The 19225-nt window shown below is 46.2% G+C and overlaps 1 protein-coding gene across 2 annotated transcripts in view; it reads left to right on the plus strand.

Annotated features, from left to right (window-relative positions):
- Positions 1-5646: 5646 nt before the first annotated feature.
- CCNC (cyclin C) overlaps positions 5647-19225 on the plus strand; it is a 37730-nt gene continuing 24151 nt past the window's right edge. Inside the window, exons 1-2 of one of the 2 annotated variants that reach the window (XM_083176993.1) lie at positions 5647-5854; positions 14629-14735. In XM_083176993.1, the coding sequence (XP_083033119.1) occupies positions 5823-5854; positions 14629-14735 (139 nt within the window). In that variant the 5' untranslated portion in view covers positions 5647-5822. The remainder of the gene's footprint in view (positions 5855-14628; positions 14736-19225) is intronic. The other variant, XM_083176992.1, reaches the window with a different exon arrangement.

Below are 19225 nucleotides of genomic sequence, written 5' to 3' on the forward strand. Positions count from 1 at the left end.
TCATCTACCCAGGGCATAAGTTAGGAATCAAACTGAGAAACTTTATTTAATTTACAGAAGTTATTGCAGAATCTTAAAGCACCTGAGGGCTTTGGTACTAAAACAATGGGATTATTCTAATTGCTGTTCAATTCATCTATGACCCCATAGGTGTAGCATCTACTGCACCTCTTGCTTTACCACTGCCCATTTTGCCTTATGTATATGATATGGTCTCTGTTTACAACCACAGATAGAGTAACAATATCATGTTGGATGATATAGTCCTTTCCCAGATGACAGAAAATAAATTTTGACTGTGGTACTAAATTTACCACTTCCTGTTTCTGGCTAGGATTAAGGGTGACTTCAATGGGTACCTGGTAGTGTGAGACTTTCTTGGCCACTAAAGAGGGCTGACGGGCACTTTCCCTCCAAGCTTTTACAGTTATAGTTGGTATAATTGTATCTATTTCCTTCTACTCTTCTTACTAACCTTATAAGTGACCAGACCCACTGCCTTCATGCTCTCATAAGGGCCATGCCATCGAGCATTCAACTTGCTTTCAGTAGTGGGCATGAGCAATAGCACCTTTTCTCACATTTAAAAGACTGTTTAATCGCGGTAACGTCATAACCAGGGCTTTGGAGTCGGTAGATAAATGGTCCGACTCCGACCCCGACTCCTCGTACGTCTGCCCCCGACTCCTCGACTCCGACTCCTCTGTATTAATATGCAAATGTATTTGATACATTCCTTGAAGGAAAGAAAGGCAACATACATATTATTACTACAGAAACTAGAGGCTAGGAAGCCAACAGTCTACTGTATTGAACAGTTTAAGCAAAGGGCAAACACAATGTTTGTCCATTGGTTTGCTTGCTCGTCACCGTTCAATTCACGGACACAAGGAACGATTTCTTTACCGAATCGTTACTGGCGACGAAAATGGTGCCTGTACATAAATATGAACCAGCGTAAGGAATGGCTTAGCCAAGGTAAACAAACAACCCCGTGCATGAAACAAGATCTTCATCCGCGTAAAAAGATGTTGTGCGTATGGTGGGAGAGCTTGGTTGAATGAATTTTTCGAGTCTACACCATTTGATTTCTACCAACGAGGTATTGAAAACCTTATTGAACGTTGGAAATAAGTTGTAAACTACAAGGGAGAATACATTTAGAAGTATTGGTGCTCTGAATTGTGCGTTGCGTGCCATATAGTGAAGCACATGAAAAGCATGCTTTTTCACGGTCACTTAACGGTTTCGTTTTGCGGTTACGTGAGGCACTGCATGCGTTGGTCTTTATTCTTACAGTAGAGAAGTCATTAATTATAATTTTCGGAGTCGGAGTTAGAGTCGGTGCATTGTTTGCAGACTCCGACCCCAGGTACTCGAAATTTGCTCCGACTCCTCGACTCCACAGCCCTGGTCATAACTAAGTTTTTTACGCTGTTGAGCCCTTTCCATGTGTTCATTTAGGTGTGGCACAATCTGCTCTAAATGGCCATACAACTGAGACACCATCTGAACATTAGGTTCCATCTTTTAACAGATCTAAAATCTGGGTTGTCTTCCATAGAGGAATTCAAAGGAACTAAACCCTATGGAGTATTGGGGTACCTCTTGAACTGTGAGCATCAAATAGAGTAGGAGAAATGCTGGCCACACCTCAGACCAACTTTCCTCCAACCATCCAACTAGTTGCTTGGATGGAATAAAAATATGGTACTGAATGCAGGAAATGTAGTATTTACTTCAGAAATTTGCTCCCAAAATCTGGAAAAGGACAAAAACTGTACACAATACTGTACTTGAACCTGTTTAATTTAAACAATTTAACTGATAGTTTTTGTCCATTTTCCTGGGTTTATGAGCACATTTCTGATTGTCCTTTGCTCGCATCCTGTACCATATATTTATTCCATCCAAGCAACTAGTTTGATGGTTGGAGGAAAGTTGGTCTGATGTGTGGCCAGCATTAGTCCCAGTTTTACTTTTCTTTAGGCACCACCCTCTTTATCTTCTGTTTAAGGGTCTGATTAAATAATTTTACCAGACTGTCTGTTTGTAGGTGGTAAATTAAGGTAGTAATCCCATCTACCTTTAACAATCCACATAGAGCTTTTATAAGTTTAGAGACAAAAGGGCTACATTGGTCCGTTAAGACCTCTTTCAGCATTCCCAGGCCGGTATACAGTGTTAGTAACTCTCAGGCAATAGTTCCAGATTTCAATTGTGAATGGGAGCAACAAATGCGTGTGGAGAGACGTAGATACTGTGAATAGTGAATCGATGGTTTGGAATGTATTTTGAGATAAGGAACGGGATGTATAATGGCGCAGTTTTTCATGTATTTTTTTGTCAACTTTGCTCATACTTTACTGTCTGAGTTGGCATAGTGGGTAATTCAGACCTGCTAACTAGGCTGTGTATATTCGCTGCATAGCGAGCTGGTGAACACCGCCCAGCCAAACGCACACCCCCGAATCCCTGTGCTACAATGCGAGTGGAGTTGAATTCTCTGTGCGGGGCGCACAGAGAAAAAGAAAAATCATTTGAGGGGTACTCACAATACTCTGTTCACAGATAAAAGTAAGCCAGGACTTACTTTTAAGCTGGCCGGTCTTCTGCGAATTGGGGCAGGTGCTGGTGTCATTAATCAGCACCGAGCAGGCAGTGGTAAGCCTGTGTTCGCTGGGGTACAACCAGCTTTTTGCGCCAACCGATTTTTGTAGGCACACCCAATAAATGCTGGGCGGAGTCCTGTGGAGTCCCCTTCCTGTCGCTCAGGCTGCAAGCGCCTCGGCGAAGTAAAACTTAGCCGAATGGAAATATGTACACATGGACACTGTATAAGTGTACTGTGTCACACGGTAGACTTATACAATGTCCATGTTGACATATGTTGAAATAGACACACAAAGAAATTAAAAACTTGTGTTGACCTGTTGAGTGTGGACCATGGCCCTTATTCAGATCTGATCGCAGTACAAATTTGTTCTCAAAATGGGCAAAACCATGGGCCTTATTTTGGTTCACTCTTTCTGACAAAATCCTTCTTAGATGGACAAAACCATGTGCACTGCAGGGGAGCATATGCAAAATGTGCAGAGAGAGTTAGATTTGGGTGGGGTTTTACTTCAAAGTGAGATCTATATTGAAGTGTAAAAATAAAGCAGCCAGTATTTTCCCTGCACAGAAACAAAATTACTCACCCAAATCTAATTCTCTCTGCACATGTTACATCTGCCCTCCTGCAGTGCACATGGTTTTGTCCATCTAAGAAGTATTTTGTCAGAAAGAGTGAACCAAAATAAGGCCCCGTGCATAGGCGAATCTAGGGGGTGGTCCGGGGGTGCACAGGACCACCCATTAGCCCATTTTGTAGCTGAGGGATGGGGCTTTCCAACGAGCCCAGCCCTGTGTCTCTAGCACCCTGGGAACCGGAGATACTGCCAGGCAAAGCTGGAACGTTTTCCCTATAGGATAACATGGGACCCGCTAATTTCTACCCCCACCCAGTTCAACGGCTGCCAGTTCCCCCTTCGGCATCAATGAAGCTCGAGGTTGATCTCAGTCGAACCCAAATCTCTGGGCCTTCAGTTTGATACCAGGCTGGATCCATATGGGTAAAATAATTGGTTCCAGGGATATTGAGGTTAAACGTTTTTTTTTTTAATGTAATTTCATGACTGTTTATGTTCTTTGAGGGCAGATTTCTCTGGAACCAAACAGCCCAGTTTCACGGGACTAAAATCATTCGAAGCCAACACAAAAGTTCTTCAATATGATACTGGTCTCATGTAAATGGGTCAGTTGGTTCCGCAGATATAGCTGGTTGGTTAAAGGGGGGTAGGGAGAGGGGAGTGGTTGTCTCTCCCCCTAACACCAGAAAATGCAGGGACTAGGCTGGTGTATAAGGGGTCAGCCTGGGAATGTCCCTGCATGATCCTGGGACCATATTCCCTGGTAAATCCCTGCATTTTCTGTTGTGAAAGGGGTATTATTTCAAACAGCCGTGACCTGCAGTGCTCTGAAAACAGCCGGGCAGCCCCCCACTCTCTGCCCAGCTGTCAATGACTGTCACCCCTGCAGCTTCTGCTCCAATTCTTCTCCCCGCTTTCACCTCAGCCCGCCCCCACTTTAATCATGTGGTGCCGGCGCCCGGCGTGCTCCCCCGACATCACGCACAACAACAGCGCGCACAATATTTCAAATGTCCACTCGGCTAGAGGGGACACCAGGAGGGGAGTGGGAGCGTGCTCTGCGCTGCGCTCTGCTCCTCTCCCCATAGAAGCAGTTGCACTGCTCTCCATCTCTCCCTGCAGCAAAAGCGAAGGCTCATATAAAAATTTACAGTAAGTGGCACTTTTGGGGGCATTGCTTAAGGGACGCTACAAGTGGCGGTATGTGGGGGCATTACGCATAATGTGTGGCTTAATGTGTAAGGGGCATTTAGGTGTGCAGCATCATGTGTAAGCGGCATTATGTGTGCAGCATCATGTGTAAGGGACATTATGTGTGCAGCATCATGTGTAATGGGTACTATGGTGTGCAGCATCATGTGTAATGGGTACTATGGTGTGCGGCATCATGTGTAATGGGTACTATGGTGCCATCAAGCAAGAACCCCCTAGCAATGAGCACGTAGGTAAGCAGCACTTATGTGGCAAATATGTATCGGGCATTACGGTTTGTTATATAGTATGTAATGGGCATCATGATGTGTGGCACAATGTGTAATGGGCATTATGGTGTGTGGCCTTATGTGTAATTGGCATTAAGGCGTGTGGCTTTATGTGTAATGGGTATTACGGAGTTTGCTAAAATGTGTAATGGGCATTACTGTGTATGGTCTAAAGTGTAATACCACACCCCTTTTTGTGATGCCACGCCTCCTTCCCATGAGACTACGCCCCCTTTTTGCCACGCGGCTACGCCGCGCAAAGGCCCCCCTCCTGTTATGTCTGGATCTGGGACTACCCATTACCATAATTCTAGATTCGCCTATGGCCCCATGTGCACTGCAGGTGGGGCAGATGTAACATGTATAGAGAGTTAGATTTGTGTGAGTAATTTTGTTTCTGTGCAGGGTAAATACTGGCTGCATTATGTTTACACTGCAATTTAGATTTCAGTTTCAACACACCCCACCCAAATTTAACTCTCTCTGCACATGTTACATATGCCCCACATCTGTGCACAAAGGATTGCCCATTTTGAGAACAAATTTGTACTGCGATCAGATCTGAATAAGGGCCATGTCCATCTTAAGCTTGTGTAATCCTTCTGTCAATGCCAACCATTTTCATGTGTCAACAATATTAGTGGTCGACCTAGACATTGTCTACCCCCTATACATAACCTCCTGGAGAGGGCAACCCTGCCCTGTGTGTGAGTAAAAGTATTTTATGTTGAATACAGTAGAATACAGGTTACCATTACAAGTGTTTGCATTCATTATTTTGCAAGAAGGTTGCAGTTTTGTTTTCGCTGTAACAACAAACTTACTATGCATACATAAAATATTATTGGTAGGCTTTAAAAATATTGCATTATGTTTTTTTTTTTCTTTTTAAGTCCCAGCTATAGTGATCTCAGACTCCTTACAACGGACTTAACCACAAATTGCAGTGTATTACGTTCCGGGTATGTTGTTTCACAGTCGGATGCCTTTGTAAGGTGCACGCCGTCTCTCTTCCTGTGCCCGCTCGGCAGCAGCTGTTGGTTTTGAGCCGGACTCTCACACTGGTGTCACACAAAGCGGGGACCGCGGGCAGCAGTGACGTCACCTCAGGGTTCCGCCGCTCCGGCTGCTGCTTCCAGGTGCCGCGCTCATGGCGGGGAACTTCTGGCAGAGCTCTCACTAGTGAGTACCGCAGGCCTCTTGCGTGCCGCTCGGGTCAGTGGAGTGGCGCTGCCTGACTGCTTCTTCCTGTGTTACCGTCTGATGCAGGCATGGGGTGTCTGACGGTGTGCAGTAGTTATAGTGGGAACCCCAGAACCTTGCAATGTAGTTGTGCATCAGTGTTGGTACTGTACCTGCATGGCCGGTCTATTCCTCTCCCAGTGCCTGTCTCATTCTCCAGCCAAACAAATGCACAATCTTCTCTTTTAAGATATGTCAGGGAGCTCTTTAGTTTTTTTCACCTTGAACTTGCATGTAATCTGAGACAGAAAAAGTCAGCCACAGGGTGAGGGCTACAGCAGATATTGGACAATGTAGATCTATCAACCGAAACAAGCTGCGGGTGTGAATTAGCAAATAGCCAGTCAATAGGTTGACAGGTGCAAAAAGTTGACATAAAAAGGTACAACTGTGTGGGGGCCTGAAGACCATATGTGAAAACCCCCAGACTAGTGGGTTGGGAGGTGCTCTTACTTCTTTGTGAGGGGTGCCGGATGGGATCCCGACAGTCATTTTCCCAACGTCGGGATCCCGACTGTTAAAATAGACGCACGGGTTCCTGGTGGCCACCGGCTATTCTCCCTCATGGGGGTCCATGACCCTCCTAGAGGGAGAATAGAATAGGTGGCGAGCGTAGAAAGCCACCGTGCCCGCAAGGGGCTTTGTTGCACTTGCCACTCTGTCTGAGTCCGGCCAGTTGGGATCCCGACGTCGGGCTAATGCTAATGACTGTCGGGATCCCGGCTGTCGGAACCCTGTACCACACCCCTTTGTGAGGAAGGGAGTGGCTAATAGATGGATCGAGTTAACCAAACGGTACAATACAAGTGATACATAGGTTATGCTTCTTATTTCTCTTTCAATGGTCCTGGTGACACAGCTCAACACTGGGATGTAGGAGGGTCCGAAGGAGCCAGGCACCTATCCTAAAGCTTTAGAGGGTAGGCTCCTCCCCTACTGCATCCCTGGACTCTTCAGTTCGTGTTAGGTGCCCACTGGAGTGGGTGCTATTCTAAAGGGCTGCAGGAGCAGCCGAAGAATTAGAGTAGTTAGGGGATTTTTATTATTTTATTAACTATTACCCTAGCTAGGTAGGCACAGTGTGAGGATTTTCATAGTGAATCCTCACACTGCTAGCGCAGCAGGAGCTGACAGAAGCGCGTCCTGTCAGCTCTCTGTGCACAGGGTAGACTCTGTCTGGTCTCCCTGTGCTGCGCTTACAGCCTCTATTAAGAGGCTGCCTGGGCTCCGGAGTAGCCTGAAACCGGCTCCACGTTTAGGTGGGGATCATGGGGGACAGGCGCTCCGTGATGGCGGCGGCCATTTTATGCGGAGCTTACACGCTGAGCTCCTGACTGAGAGGACAGCAGCGCTGTGACAGGCATGTTCCAAGTGGTCCCCATTTGAGGGGGAGATACTGGAACAAGGAAATCCTACCTAAGGAGCGGCTAGCTGGGGGTGGTTGGCGCCAAAAGGTCACGGACCCCGCAGCAGCAGGGACTTTGGTCTCTTCCTTCACTCTGACTTTGGCGCCTTTCAGAACGCTTGCAGCGGAGCTGAGCTGGCTTATTGATCCTGGCAGAGTGACTTGGATTTCCTGGGCATCGCTTCCCCGCAGTTGAAACCTACAGACAGCTAAGTGATTGGGTGCATTGACTTTGTATAAACGCTTGTACAATTGTTTGCACTGTGTATATTGAGATATATATATATACGCTTCACTTGCATCATGTCTGAGCATCAGGCTGTGGTTTTGGGGGAGGGAGTCCTTAGTGCACTGAGCGCGTGCAATGTTTGCACACAAAAGTTTGTCCCTGAGCAGATGGCCAAGGGGGGCTTATGTATTACTTGCGCTGATGTGAGACCCATGGGCAGTGAACACCATAGGGGAGAGCAGAGTGAACCTGCGTGGGCCAGTGCCCTAGGCAGGTCGGTAAACGCTTTGGTGCAGCTTCTGGACAGGCAGAGTGATGTGCTGGTAGAATCACAGAGACCTATGCCATCATCTCAGCAGTCGTCTGGCTCCTTACCTCTTACCCAGGCAGATCCTGCACTTATTCAGGTGATGCAGGATACTGCTAAGGGGATCAACAGATTCAGTGAAATACTGGACAAAATGGATGAGGTTACAGGGACCCCTAAAAGGTCTTATGCTATGCCTAATGTGTTAGAGGAAGAGGAAGGAGAGTATACTGACACACCCTGGGACCAGGGTGATGATTTTGAAGAGACCTCTGCTGCTGGTATAGAGGATCTTATTGTGGCTGTAAAACAGGCGTTAAAACTGTCTGTTGAGGATAAGACCCCTGTTAAGGGTGTTTTTAAGCGACAGCGAAAGGAGGCTGTTACTTTTCCCTCAGATGAGGGGTTACAGGAACTATTGGAAGGGGCTTGGAAAACCCCAGATAAGAGGCTACAGATGCCTAAAAGATTCCTTAGTCTGTACCCCATGCCGGAGTCTCATTCTGAACTCTGGGAAAAGGTGCCTGTTGTGGATGCTTCTGTGGCACGCTTATCAAAAGCTACGGTATTACCTGTACAGGGTGGTGCAGCTTTTAAAGATGCTGTGGATAAAAAGCTAGAGGGAAACCTCAAGGCTATTTTTGAAGGGGTGGGGTTTACCCTGCGTCCCCTTATTGCTTCAGCCTGGGTCTCTAAGGCCATTATAGAGTGGGCTGGTGAGCTATGCACCATGCTGCAGGCTGACCACGGTGCTTTGCTGGTAGCAGAAAAGATTAAGGCCGCTGCAGAATATGCGGTGGAAGCAGAGGAGGAAGCTCTTAAAATGGCTACCAGAGTATCCACAGTCTCCATAAATGCCAGGAGGGTACTCTGGCTTAAGGCCTGGGAAGCGGACAATGAGTCCAAAAAGGCCTTAGAAATGTTAGCTTTCAAGGGAAAGTTACTTTTTGGTTCTGAGCTTGAGGAGATTATAAAACAAGCCACAGGCGGCAAGAGTACGTTTCTGCCGGCCTCCTCAACAAAGCAGTCATCCAGATTTGCTGCTTTTAGGCCGTCCTTTCGGCCCTCCCCTAGAGGTGGTGCGTCCTTTCGGGGACAATCGTTCAGGGGAAAGTTCCAGAACTCCAGGGGCAAATCCCAAAGGTCCAAGTTTGGCTCTTTCAATAAGAAGCCTGCCTCTAAAGGAGAGGAAAAACCCTCCGCATGACTGCCAGGGGATCAGCCCGGCAGGGATAAAGGTGGGGGGGCGTCTTACACACTTCAGAGACGCTTGGGCTTCTCTAGACCAGGATACCTGGGTCTTAGAGATTATTACCCAGGGTTACAAAATCCCTTTCAGAGGGCGGCCTCCAAAGAGGTTCATCCCCACACCCATACCAAAGCAGGCGCTCCTGCGCACAGCTCTTATGAGAGCGGCTCATTCCCTTTTGGAAAAAGGGGTGGTAGTCCCGGTTCCCAGGGCAGAGTGGAAGAAAGGATTTTACTCCACGCTGTTCCTGGTGCCCAAACCAGACGGGTCTTTCAGACCAATACTAAATTTGAAGTCCTTAAATGTTCACCTTTGGGTAGACCATTTCAAAATGGAGTCTTTGAGAACTGTACTCCTGAGTCTGGACCAGGGAGAATTTCTGGCGTCCATGGATGTCCAGGACGCATATCTGCACGTTCCCATTCACCCGGAACATCAGATGCTGTTGAGATTTGCCATAGGAGACCTGCATTTACAGTTCCGGGCGTTACCCTTTGGCCTAGCAACCGCGCCAAGGGTATTTACAAAAATAATGTCTGTGATGGCGGCAGTGCTGAGGCTCAGGGGAATCACAGTAATACCCTATTTGGACGATCTCCTGTTCAAAGCAGAATCAGCAACACTGCTTCAAAGTCATTTAAAAGAGGCCATCAGTTTTTTGCAGGCTCACGGCTGGATTTTAAACTTACAAAAATCTCAGTTGGTACCATCACAGAGGATCCAGTTCTTGGGAGTCATACTGGATACCCATCTCCATCGGGTATTCCTCCCGGAGATAAAGGCCAGGGACCTGGTCAATCTAGTTCAGGAGATCCTCAGTGCTCCGAGCTTGTCAGTATGGAGGTGCCTCAAACTCCTGGGGAAAATGGTGGCGTCATTCGAAACGCTTCAATTTGCCAGGTTCCACTCTCGAGTATTCCAATGGAACATTTTGTCAGCCTGGTCAGGAAACACTTTGACCATGAAGACGGAGTTGATAGTGCTGTCCGCAGACACTCGGGACTCCTTGAAATGGTGGACAGAGGTAGATTCCCTTCAGTGGGGTCGGTCATTACAGACCTGGGACTGGTTGATAGTAACTACCGATGCCAGTCTCAGGGGCTGGGGGGCAGTAGCCCTGGATCTCAGGCTGCAGGGCCTGTGGACGGCAGAGGAATCAGCGTTGCCAATAAACATCTTGGAGCTGAGAGCTGTCTGGAAAGTGATTTCCTTGGCGGGAGACAGGTTAAGGAACTCCCCCTTGAGGATTCAGACCGACAATGCCACAGCTGTGGCGTATCTGAATCACCAGGGAGGTACTCGCAGCAGATTGGCCATGTGGGAGGTGTCCAGAATCTTTCTATGGGCGGAACAGAATGTTCCTGCAGTATCGGCTATATTCATTCCAGGAGTGGAGAATATAGAAGCAGACTTCCTGAGCAGGGAGGAGCTCAAGGAAGGAGAATGGAGCCTACACCCTCAGGTGTTTCACCAGATCACTGCAATGTGGGGAACTCCGGATTTGGACCTAATGGCATCCAGGTTCAACCATCAGGTGCCCAGGTTCTATGCCAGAACGAGAGATCCGCTAGCAGAGGCAGTGGATGCCATGACTACCCATTGGCAGGGAGATCTTCTTTATGCATTCCCTCCTATTCCGATGTTAGCAAGACTGTTAAAGAGGGTACAGGACCAGAAGGTCCCGGTGATCCTTGTGGCCCCAGATTGGCCAAGGAGGTCTTGGTATTCGAGGCTTCAGAGGTTATCAGTGGATTCATGGCGTCTACCTCTGAGACCAGACCTGTTAAGACAAGGCCCATTCAATCATCTGGATTCCGATCGATTGATTTTGACGGCTTGGTTATTGAAACCGCCATTTTGAAAAAGAAAGGATTTTCTGACGCAGTAGTGCAGACTATGATAAAAGCCAGAAAGGCTGTTTCTTCTGCAAATTATTATAGAGTCTGGAAGACTTATATTAGATGGTGTGAGAGGCAAAAAGCTCACACATCTCACTTCAAATTATCAAAAATGTTGGATTTTTTACAAGATGGATTTTCTTCGGGCCTAAGTCTTCAGTCGTTGAAGGTGCAGATTTCGGCCTTGTCCATCTATTTTCAAAAAAGAATTGCCATTTTACCGGAGATTCAAACTTTTTTACAAGGGGTATCCAAACTGAAACCCCCTTACAAGCAACCAGTAGCACCTTGGGACCTGTCACTGGTTTTGGATTGCCTTCAGAAGGCACCTTTTGAGCCTTTGAGGTCGGCTGACTTTAAGTTTCTCACGTGGAAGTTAGTGTTTTTGTTAGCAGTAGCATCTGCTAAGAGGGTGTCTGAGTTGGGAGCCTTGTCATGCAAATCTCCCTTCTTAATCTTTCACGATGACAGGGCTGTTCTGAGAACAGTGCCGCAATTTTTACCGAAGGTAGTCTCTGCCTTCCATTTAAATCAGGAGATAGTTCTACCTGTGTTTCAACCCCCAGAGGGTTCCAAGAAAAGGGACAAGTTGAAGACTTTGGATGTTGTGCGTGCCTTACGCATATATGTGGACAGAGTGAAGAGTGTTAGAAAGACTGACACTTTATTGGTATTGTATGACGTACATAAAATTGGTTGGCCTGCATCTAAGCAGACCATTGCTAGGTGGTTGCGATCTGTGATAGCTTTTGCATACACCAAAGTGGGTAGGCCTGTACCGGCCAGAATTAATGCGCATACCACCAGGTCAGTTGCTACCTCTTGGGCGGTCCGACATGGGGCCACAGCGGAGCAGGTTTGCAGAGCTGCCACTTGGTCATCTGTTCACACATTTGCCAAATTCTATAGATTCCATGAGTTCGCGTCGGAGGACGCATCATTCGGGCGAGCAGTGCTGAGAGCTGCAGACCTGAGCGTACCCTCCCAAAGGACCGGCTCTGGAACGTCCCAGTGTTGAGCTGTGTCACCAGGACCATTGAAAGAGAAAAAGGGATTTTTGTAAGAACTTACCGTTCGAATCCCTTTCTCTGATATGGTCCTGGTGACACAGCGATCCCTCCCTTACGCTCAGTAAGTATGCCAGAATTTCATGATGTTCATGTTAAAATGGTTAAAAGTTAACAGTTTCTGTTATAAAATGTGCATATAATATGTGCAGGCGTTTGTACTGAGTTAATGTATTCCAGTGGCTTTGAAAGTTGAACTGAAGAGTCCAGGGATGCAGTAGGGGAGGAGCCTACCCTCTAAAGCTTTAGGATAGGTGCCTGGCTCCTTCGGACCCTCCTACATCCCAGTGTTGAGCTGTGTCACCAGGACCATATCAGAGAAAGGGATTCGAACGGTAAGTTCTTACAAAAATCCCTTTATAAGCAATATATGAACGTTTAATTCATGGCATGTTTGTTGTGCTTTACAGCAGCGGTCTAACCCTTAAGGGTGCATGACCATATCAGCAAGGGCTTTGTGACTTCATGTTGCTGACTGTCAGGCTGATGACTTCTCTGATCTCTCAGCCAGTGATCCAAGGAGTCTGAAAAATCAGTTGAATTGTCTGCTACTTGAGACTCCCCGCATCACTGGCATAGAGATCTCATAAGGCAGGCTTCCTAACATCACCAAAGCTTTCACAGCAGGTATAAGCTTTAACATTCACAGGAATGTTTGAAAAAGAAAAAAAAAAAAACACATGCGGGGCATGCACACTTGCTGTGTGTAAGTGATCACAGCAGTCACGCTAGGCTATTTTAGCAGGGTGCCACACCCTGCCCAATTTGTAAATGGCAAAGTGTCCTCTTGCCTTTAGTAGTGCTCTAGTAAAACAGCCTACCCCTGCCTTCACAGCCTGCTCATCCCATACATGCAAACATCATCTATTGACATTAAGAGAGCTTGGGGGAAGCTGAGCACCTCCATAGGTGCCAGGCACGCCCCTGTCAGTGATGCGGGTGGGCCGTCTCATTAACGTTAGTGATGCCGGTATCCTTTCCTGATCCTAGTGGGGATCACTAGGTCATTTCACTTATGTTTTGTGCCTCCGCAATGCTGCCGTGTATGTGCGGTCTGCTGACCACGTGTGGCGGCCATTCTGTGGTAACTTGCTTGGGTCCAGTAATAATTTTTATTGTCTCAGGCCAAAATTGTTTGAGAAACCCTGCTTTACAGTATTCCTAGCTAAACAGGGATAGTTTGTCAAATCCCTAATTTTCCTCCCAATTTCGCAAGCCTAATTGATTAGAATGGGGTAAAAAAAAAAAAGTGGAGTATATCATCGCTACTGCCTGGGACATTAGAACAGCAAGCATGTTTCCTGAAATAATTAAGTTATTGTTATTCCGTTGTAGTCCTGGTAATAATCTGTTCGTTATGATCATTGTACTATAAAGCACACAACCAGATTTTTTACATGTACTACTCTAGATACCAGACACGGAAAGCAATGCAGGCCTAAATGTTGACATACACATTACCATTACCCATTATAGAGCAGAAGTTACGCGTAATTGTCTAAAAGCCTAACCTGTAAATATTCATAATAATGAATATATTTGGAAGGCTCTAATAATTTGACTAGATACACTAATGAGTTGCTTACCTAGTTAAATTATAAATAATCTAACTGTTGCAGTGGTGTATTACACATACAATATGACTGAGGGTACTTTTTTTTTTTAACCATATTTTTCTTTATTGAAGCATGATATACAATAAATGTACAACGTAGACTGAGTGTACTTTGATATCCACTCTATCTCCAGTATTGTCTACTCGGGCCTAGGCACATTATCATGTCTTATCGATTAGCAACTTGCTACTAACTTACTAATTTGTGGAATGGGAAGTGTGATCCTCATAAAGTGGTAATCAGCCCATTTATGATTAGTGACTGCACTAAATATGGCACTTATAGAATCTTATTTACCTTTGCTTGATGAGAAATAACTTTCCTTTGACCCTATCTCCTTAATTGATGCAGTACAGTAACTCTATGATCACATCAGTAAATGGGTAGTGAGCATAGAATGAGTACATTATAGAAACTATTTTACACCCTATACCAGAGTCAATGGGGGAAATTTGTAAAAAAATAGGTGTATTTGTATCCAGAAATACTTTTTTTTGACATTTACTATACCGAAAATACGGCAATTCGTAGTCGTATTGATGTTCTATCAATACGAATACGAATTGCCATATTTTCGGGATAGTAAGTGTAAAAAATAAGTGTATTTCTGGATACAAATACACCTATTTTTTACAAATTTCCTTTAGTAAATTTCCCCCAATATGTAAGGTGTAAACGGGAAATACCAGTATTTTAAAATATATATCCTAGAAGAGAGTTAGCATACATGTTTCTTTTTAAACATTATTTTGTTTCTTTGCTATACATTGGTTTAATTGGGTTGTAATAAATAACAGTATTAATAGTCCTTGTAAAATGACATAAACAATGTCCTATTTGTCATGTAGAAAAGCCCGTCTAATTATCCCATTGAGGTAATGATCCTGCTAATTCAGACATGGCATAAGATTTACTGTACAAAGGTATTTTGTTTTTCTTTCAGTTTACAATGGATATTGGATAAACAGGATTTATTAAAGGAGCGTCAAAAAGACCTGAAATTCTTAACCGAAGAAGAGTATTGGAAACTGCAGATATTTTTTACAAATGGTAAATTATTTTAGTTAAACTCTGGAGGTGGTGTGTGTGTGTGTGTGTGTTTTAAATCTCAACCTGTAAGAAAGTTAAACCAATATTATAGTTGCCATAATAATTTCATCTTAATTCAGTGCTGCGTCTGTTTATTAAAGAACTGTCATGCCTGTAACTTTTGTTCACCTTATTGCATACCATCTTACCAATACATTTAGCTAGTAGATGTACCTCTTAGAGCAGGCCTTGCCAACCTCTGGTGCTGTGCGAGTTTTTGGATACTCTAATGTTAAAATTCTGGCAGGCAACGCTGGGACTTGTAGTTTCACAATAGCTGGAGCGCCACAGGTCCTAAAAGACTTTCTTTAGTTATTCTTGTGCACACTTATCCTGTCCACTGTACCCACTGAGCAAGTTTAATGAAAACAGCTCCAACAGTACTCCTTCTCTCTGACCTATTTGCACTGTAATTTCCAATGGCTCTTTATAAACTTGCTGTTGCGAATGAAGCCTTGCTTTTAATTGAATATCCATGATAATATACAATCTTGACATGATGCTTGAATGGTAGCTAGACGGTCAATAGGTTGGCACACAATAGTTCCAACAGGATCAAACAGTTGACACACAAAATGAAAGGTAGACACCTATATTTTTATGATTTTATGGTTAAGGGTTAGTTTTAGGCACTTGGCGAAGGGTTAGGTTGTGTACGGAGACGATTAAGGTTGGGAACTTGGCAGATGGTTGGGGTTAAGTACCAATGGGAGGGTAAAAAAATATGAATTAAAATTTCTTCCACATCCAGCAGGGGACACTGCCTTATACTATGGGGATTGGGATGTGGTCTGGAGGAGCCGGCACTTTAAGAAATTTTGACCTGCTGGCTACTTCCCCTACAGACTTCAGTCTTTGGAAAAAAATGCCCGGAGGAGTCGGATCCCTGGGGTATTGGTCTCTATGAGACTAAAGTTGTTTTATGTTTTTATAATTTTATTTTGTTGGCATAGTTTTCTAACTGCACTAGTCCCTGGAGGGAGCCAGGTCGTCACTGCATGCAGTGTACCTCCTGGGCTCAGCCACCAGGGGTTTGCTCCCGGCGGCCCGCCATAGCTGCTTGCAGCTTGTGTTACGGGCCCAGGGCTATCACAAACCTCCAGAGGCAGGATGGGTGCTTGGCACCGTGTGGTCCCGGTCAGCGTCGCAAACTGACCACGGAGGAGACAGTGCAGCTAGCCGGGGAGTTGCCCTGGAGCGTTCTCTGCGGGGTTTTGTGGCAGGTCCCGCTGTAGCGCCTGGCGGGGGTTGTTGACTCCTCTGCCCGATGCTGATGGCAGCTCCCAGTGCTGGCGGCGTGGCTGTGACAGGCTGCTATGCGCCGGAAGGGGGGCGGGGCTGAAGTTCGGTGGCTGGAAGTGAAGGGCAGTTCCCTGAGGGGAAACTGTCTTCCGGCAGGCAAGTTCTCTGGCGGCGGCAGCTCCCGGTGTTCCAGGGTCCCGGAAGCTGGTAGTGGGAGGAATTTCAGGTTAAAGGCTCAAAAAAAATGGCGGCTCAGCTGGTTTCTGGCCTAAAGAGTAATAGGCCTAGGGCAGACTTGTTGCCTTTGGCCGAGTATATTGAAGATGTGGCTGGGTATCTGGTGGAAGCTGATATAGATACGGCCTCGTTAGGGGCCCGCATTTTGGCATCAGCGGTTTTGGCCAGACGTTCGCTATGGCTTCGTTCCTGGCAGGCAGAGGCTGAAATTAAGCAGTTGAAGCCCTTCCATTCAATGGAGATATGTTGTTTGGCCTGGAACTGGATAGACTAATCTCTCAGGTTTCTGGGGGTAAATCGACTTTCCTGCCATCCTTGGCGCCGGTGTCGAAAAGGCCTTATGGAGAGGCATCAGGAGGCAGAGGTAGAGGGACATTCTCAGCCTTTAGAGGAAGGTGTGGCAGAGGTGCAGCCACATCAGTGCTTGCAGCTTCTACCTCTAGCCACCAGGAACAGAAGACCGTGGCAAGACGGGCTCCCAGACCACTTGGGGAGTTCCCAGGTGGGCGGAAGGCTGTTGGCCTTTGCGGAGGCATGGCGACAAATTTGCACAGATTCATGGGCCCAGCTGGTGGTATCAAGGGGCTACCAGCTGGAGTTCGCGGCTTTTCCTCCAAGAATTTTTTTTTTTTCCACAGGGCTCCCGTTGTTGGAGTCAAAACGGGAAGCTCTGTGGGCATCGATTCAAAAACTATAGCAATCGGGAGTAATTGTAACAGTGCCCGTGGAGCAAAAAGGGCAAGGTTTTTTATTCAAATCTTTTTTTTTTTAGTGCCCAAGCCAAATGGCACATTTCGTCCAATCATCAATCTGAAGGGGTTAAATCAGTTTGTTTACCACAGGTTCAAAATAGAATCGGTACATTCGGTGGTGGCAAGTCTGGTGCTAGGGGAGTTTCTCATGTATCTACATGTTCCCATTTGGGAGCCATATCAGCAGTTTCTGCGGTTTGCGGTGCGGGAGGCCCAGTTTCAATTTCTCTTTCAATGGTCCTGGTGACACAGCTTCACATTGGGATGTAGGAGGGTCCGCAGGAGCCAGGCACCTATCCTAAAGCTTTTGGAGGGTAGGCTCCTCCCCTACTGCATCCCAGATTCCTCAGTTCGTGTTAGGTGCCCACTGGAGTGGGTGCTATTCTAAAGGGCTGCCGGAGCAGCCGAAGGAGTAGAGCTAGTTAGGGTTTTTATTATTTTATTAACTTTTACACTAGCTAGGTAGGCACAGTGTGAGGATTCTCATTAGTGAATCTTCACACTGCTAGCGCAGCAGAAGCTGACAGAAGCGCGTCCTGTCAGCTCACTGTGCACATGGGAGACGCTGTCTGGCCTCCCTGTGCAGCGCTTACAGCTTCTTTTAAGAAGCTGCCTGGGCTCCGGAGCGCTCTGAAACCGGCTTCACGCTAGGTGGGGATCATGGGGGACAGGCGTTCCGTGATGGCGGCGGCCATTTTATGCGGAGCTTACACACTGAGCTCCTGATACGAGAGGACAGCAGTGTTGTTACAGGCATGTTCCGAGTGGTCCCCAGCTGAGGGGGAGATACTGGAACAAGGAGATCCTACAATGGGAGCGGCTGTCTGGGGGTAGTTGGCGCCAAAAGTCACAGACCCCGCAGCAGCAGGGACTTGATCCCTTCCCTCACTCTGTTTTGGCGCCATTCAGAACGCTTGCAGCGGAGCTGAGCTGGCTTACAGATCCTGACAGAGTGATTGGATTTCCTGGGCATCGCTTTCCCCATTCTGAAGACTACAGAAAGCTAAGTGAACTGAGTATATTGGTTCTGTATATAATGTTTGTACATTTAATGCTGGGACTGTGTTAATTGAGAACATCAGGTCTGAGCAACAGCCTGTGGCATGGGTCCTCAAACTGCGGCCCTCCAGATGTTGTGAAACTACAAATCCCAGCATGCCTTGCCACAGTTTTGCTATAAGGGAGTGTTAAAACTGTGGCAAGGCATGCTGGGATTTGTAGTTTCACAACATCTGGAGGGCCGCAGTTTGAGGACCCATGGCCTGTGGTCTTGGGGGAGGGAGCCTCAAATGCATTGAGCGCTTGCAGTGGTTGTACACTGAGAATTGTCCCTGAGGGGGGCTTATGTATTTATATGCGCTGCTGTGAAACCCATGGGGAGTGAACTCCAGAGGGTAGTACATCGGAACTTGCATGGGCCAAGCCCTAGGCAGGTCTGAAAATGCTTTGGTGCATTACTGGACAGGCAGAGTGATGGCTGGTAATTTCCCTAGACCATTGCCATTCTCTCAGCAGTCCCCTAGCTCTGTGCATCGGACCCAGACAGATCCTGATTTATTTCTATAGATTGTAAGCTTGCAGCAGGGCCCTCCTACCTCCATGTCTGTCTGTTGTTAAGGTGCCCATACACGTTACAATTATTGTATACAATATTGTATACAATATCGCATCTCATCCGATCTCGGTTTTGCGATAAGATTAGATGAGATGAAATCTAGTACAAAAAGTATGTGCAGCACATACTTTTTGTACTAGATCTCATCTAATCTGATGTCATCGCAAAACCGAGATGCGATGAGATGCGATATTGTATACAATATTGTATACAATAATTGTAACGTGTATGGGCACCTTTACCCAGTTTGTTTTATCACTGTTTACTATTGTAAAGCGCAACGGAATCTGCTGCGCTATATAAGAAACTGCAAATAAATAAATAAATAAATAAATTACTGGTCATGCAGGATACTGCTATGGGAATCAGCAGGTTTAAATTACTTGTTGCACAAGTTTTATGGTTATTCTGTGGGGACACCTAAAAGGTCTTATTCAGGGCCATTATTAGCTGCTGATGAGGTAGGAGACTACACAGAACCAAACCAGGGTGATATTTCTGAAGAGTCCTCAGCCTCAGGGGTAGAGGATTTTATTACTGCTGTTAAACAGGCATTAAATTTGTCTGTGAAGGATAAACTCCTGCAAAGGTTGTTTTTTATGAGA

The sequence above is a fragment of the Crinia signifera genome, chromosome 3, assembly GCF_055691185.1.
Source record: "Crinia signifera chromosome 3, ASM5569118v1, whole genome shotgun sequence".
Taxonomy (NCBI): domain Eukaryota; kingdom Metazoa; phylum Chordata; class Amphibia; order Anura; family Myobatrachidae; genus Crinia; species Crinia signifera.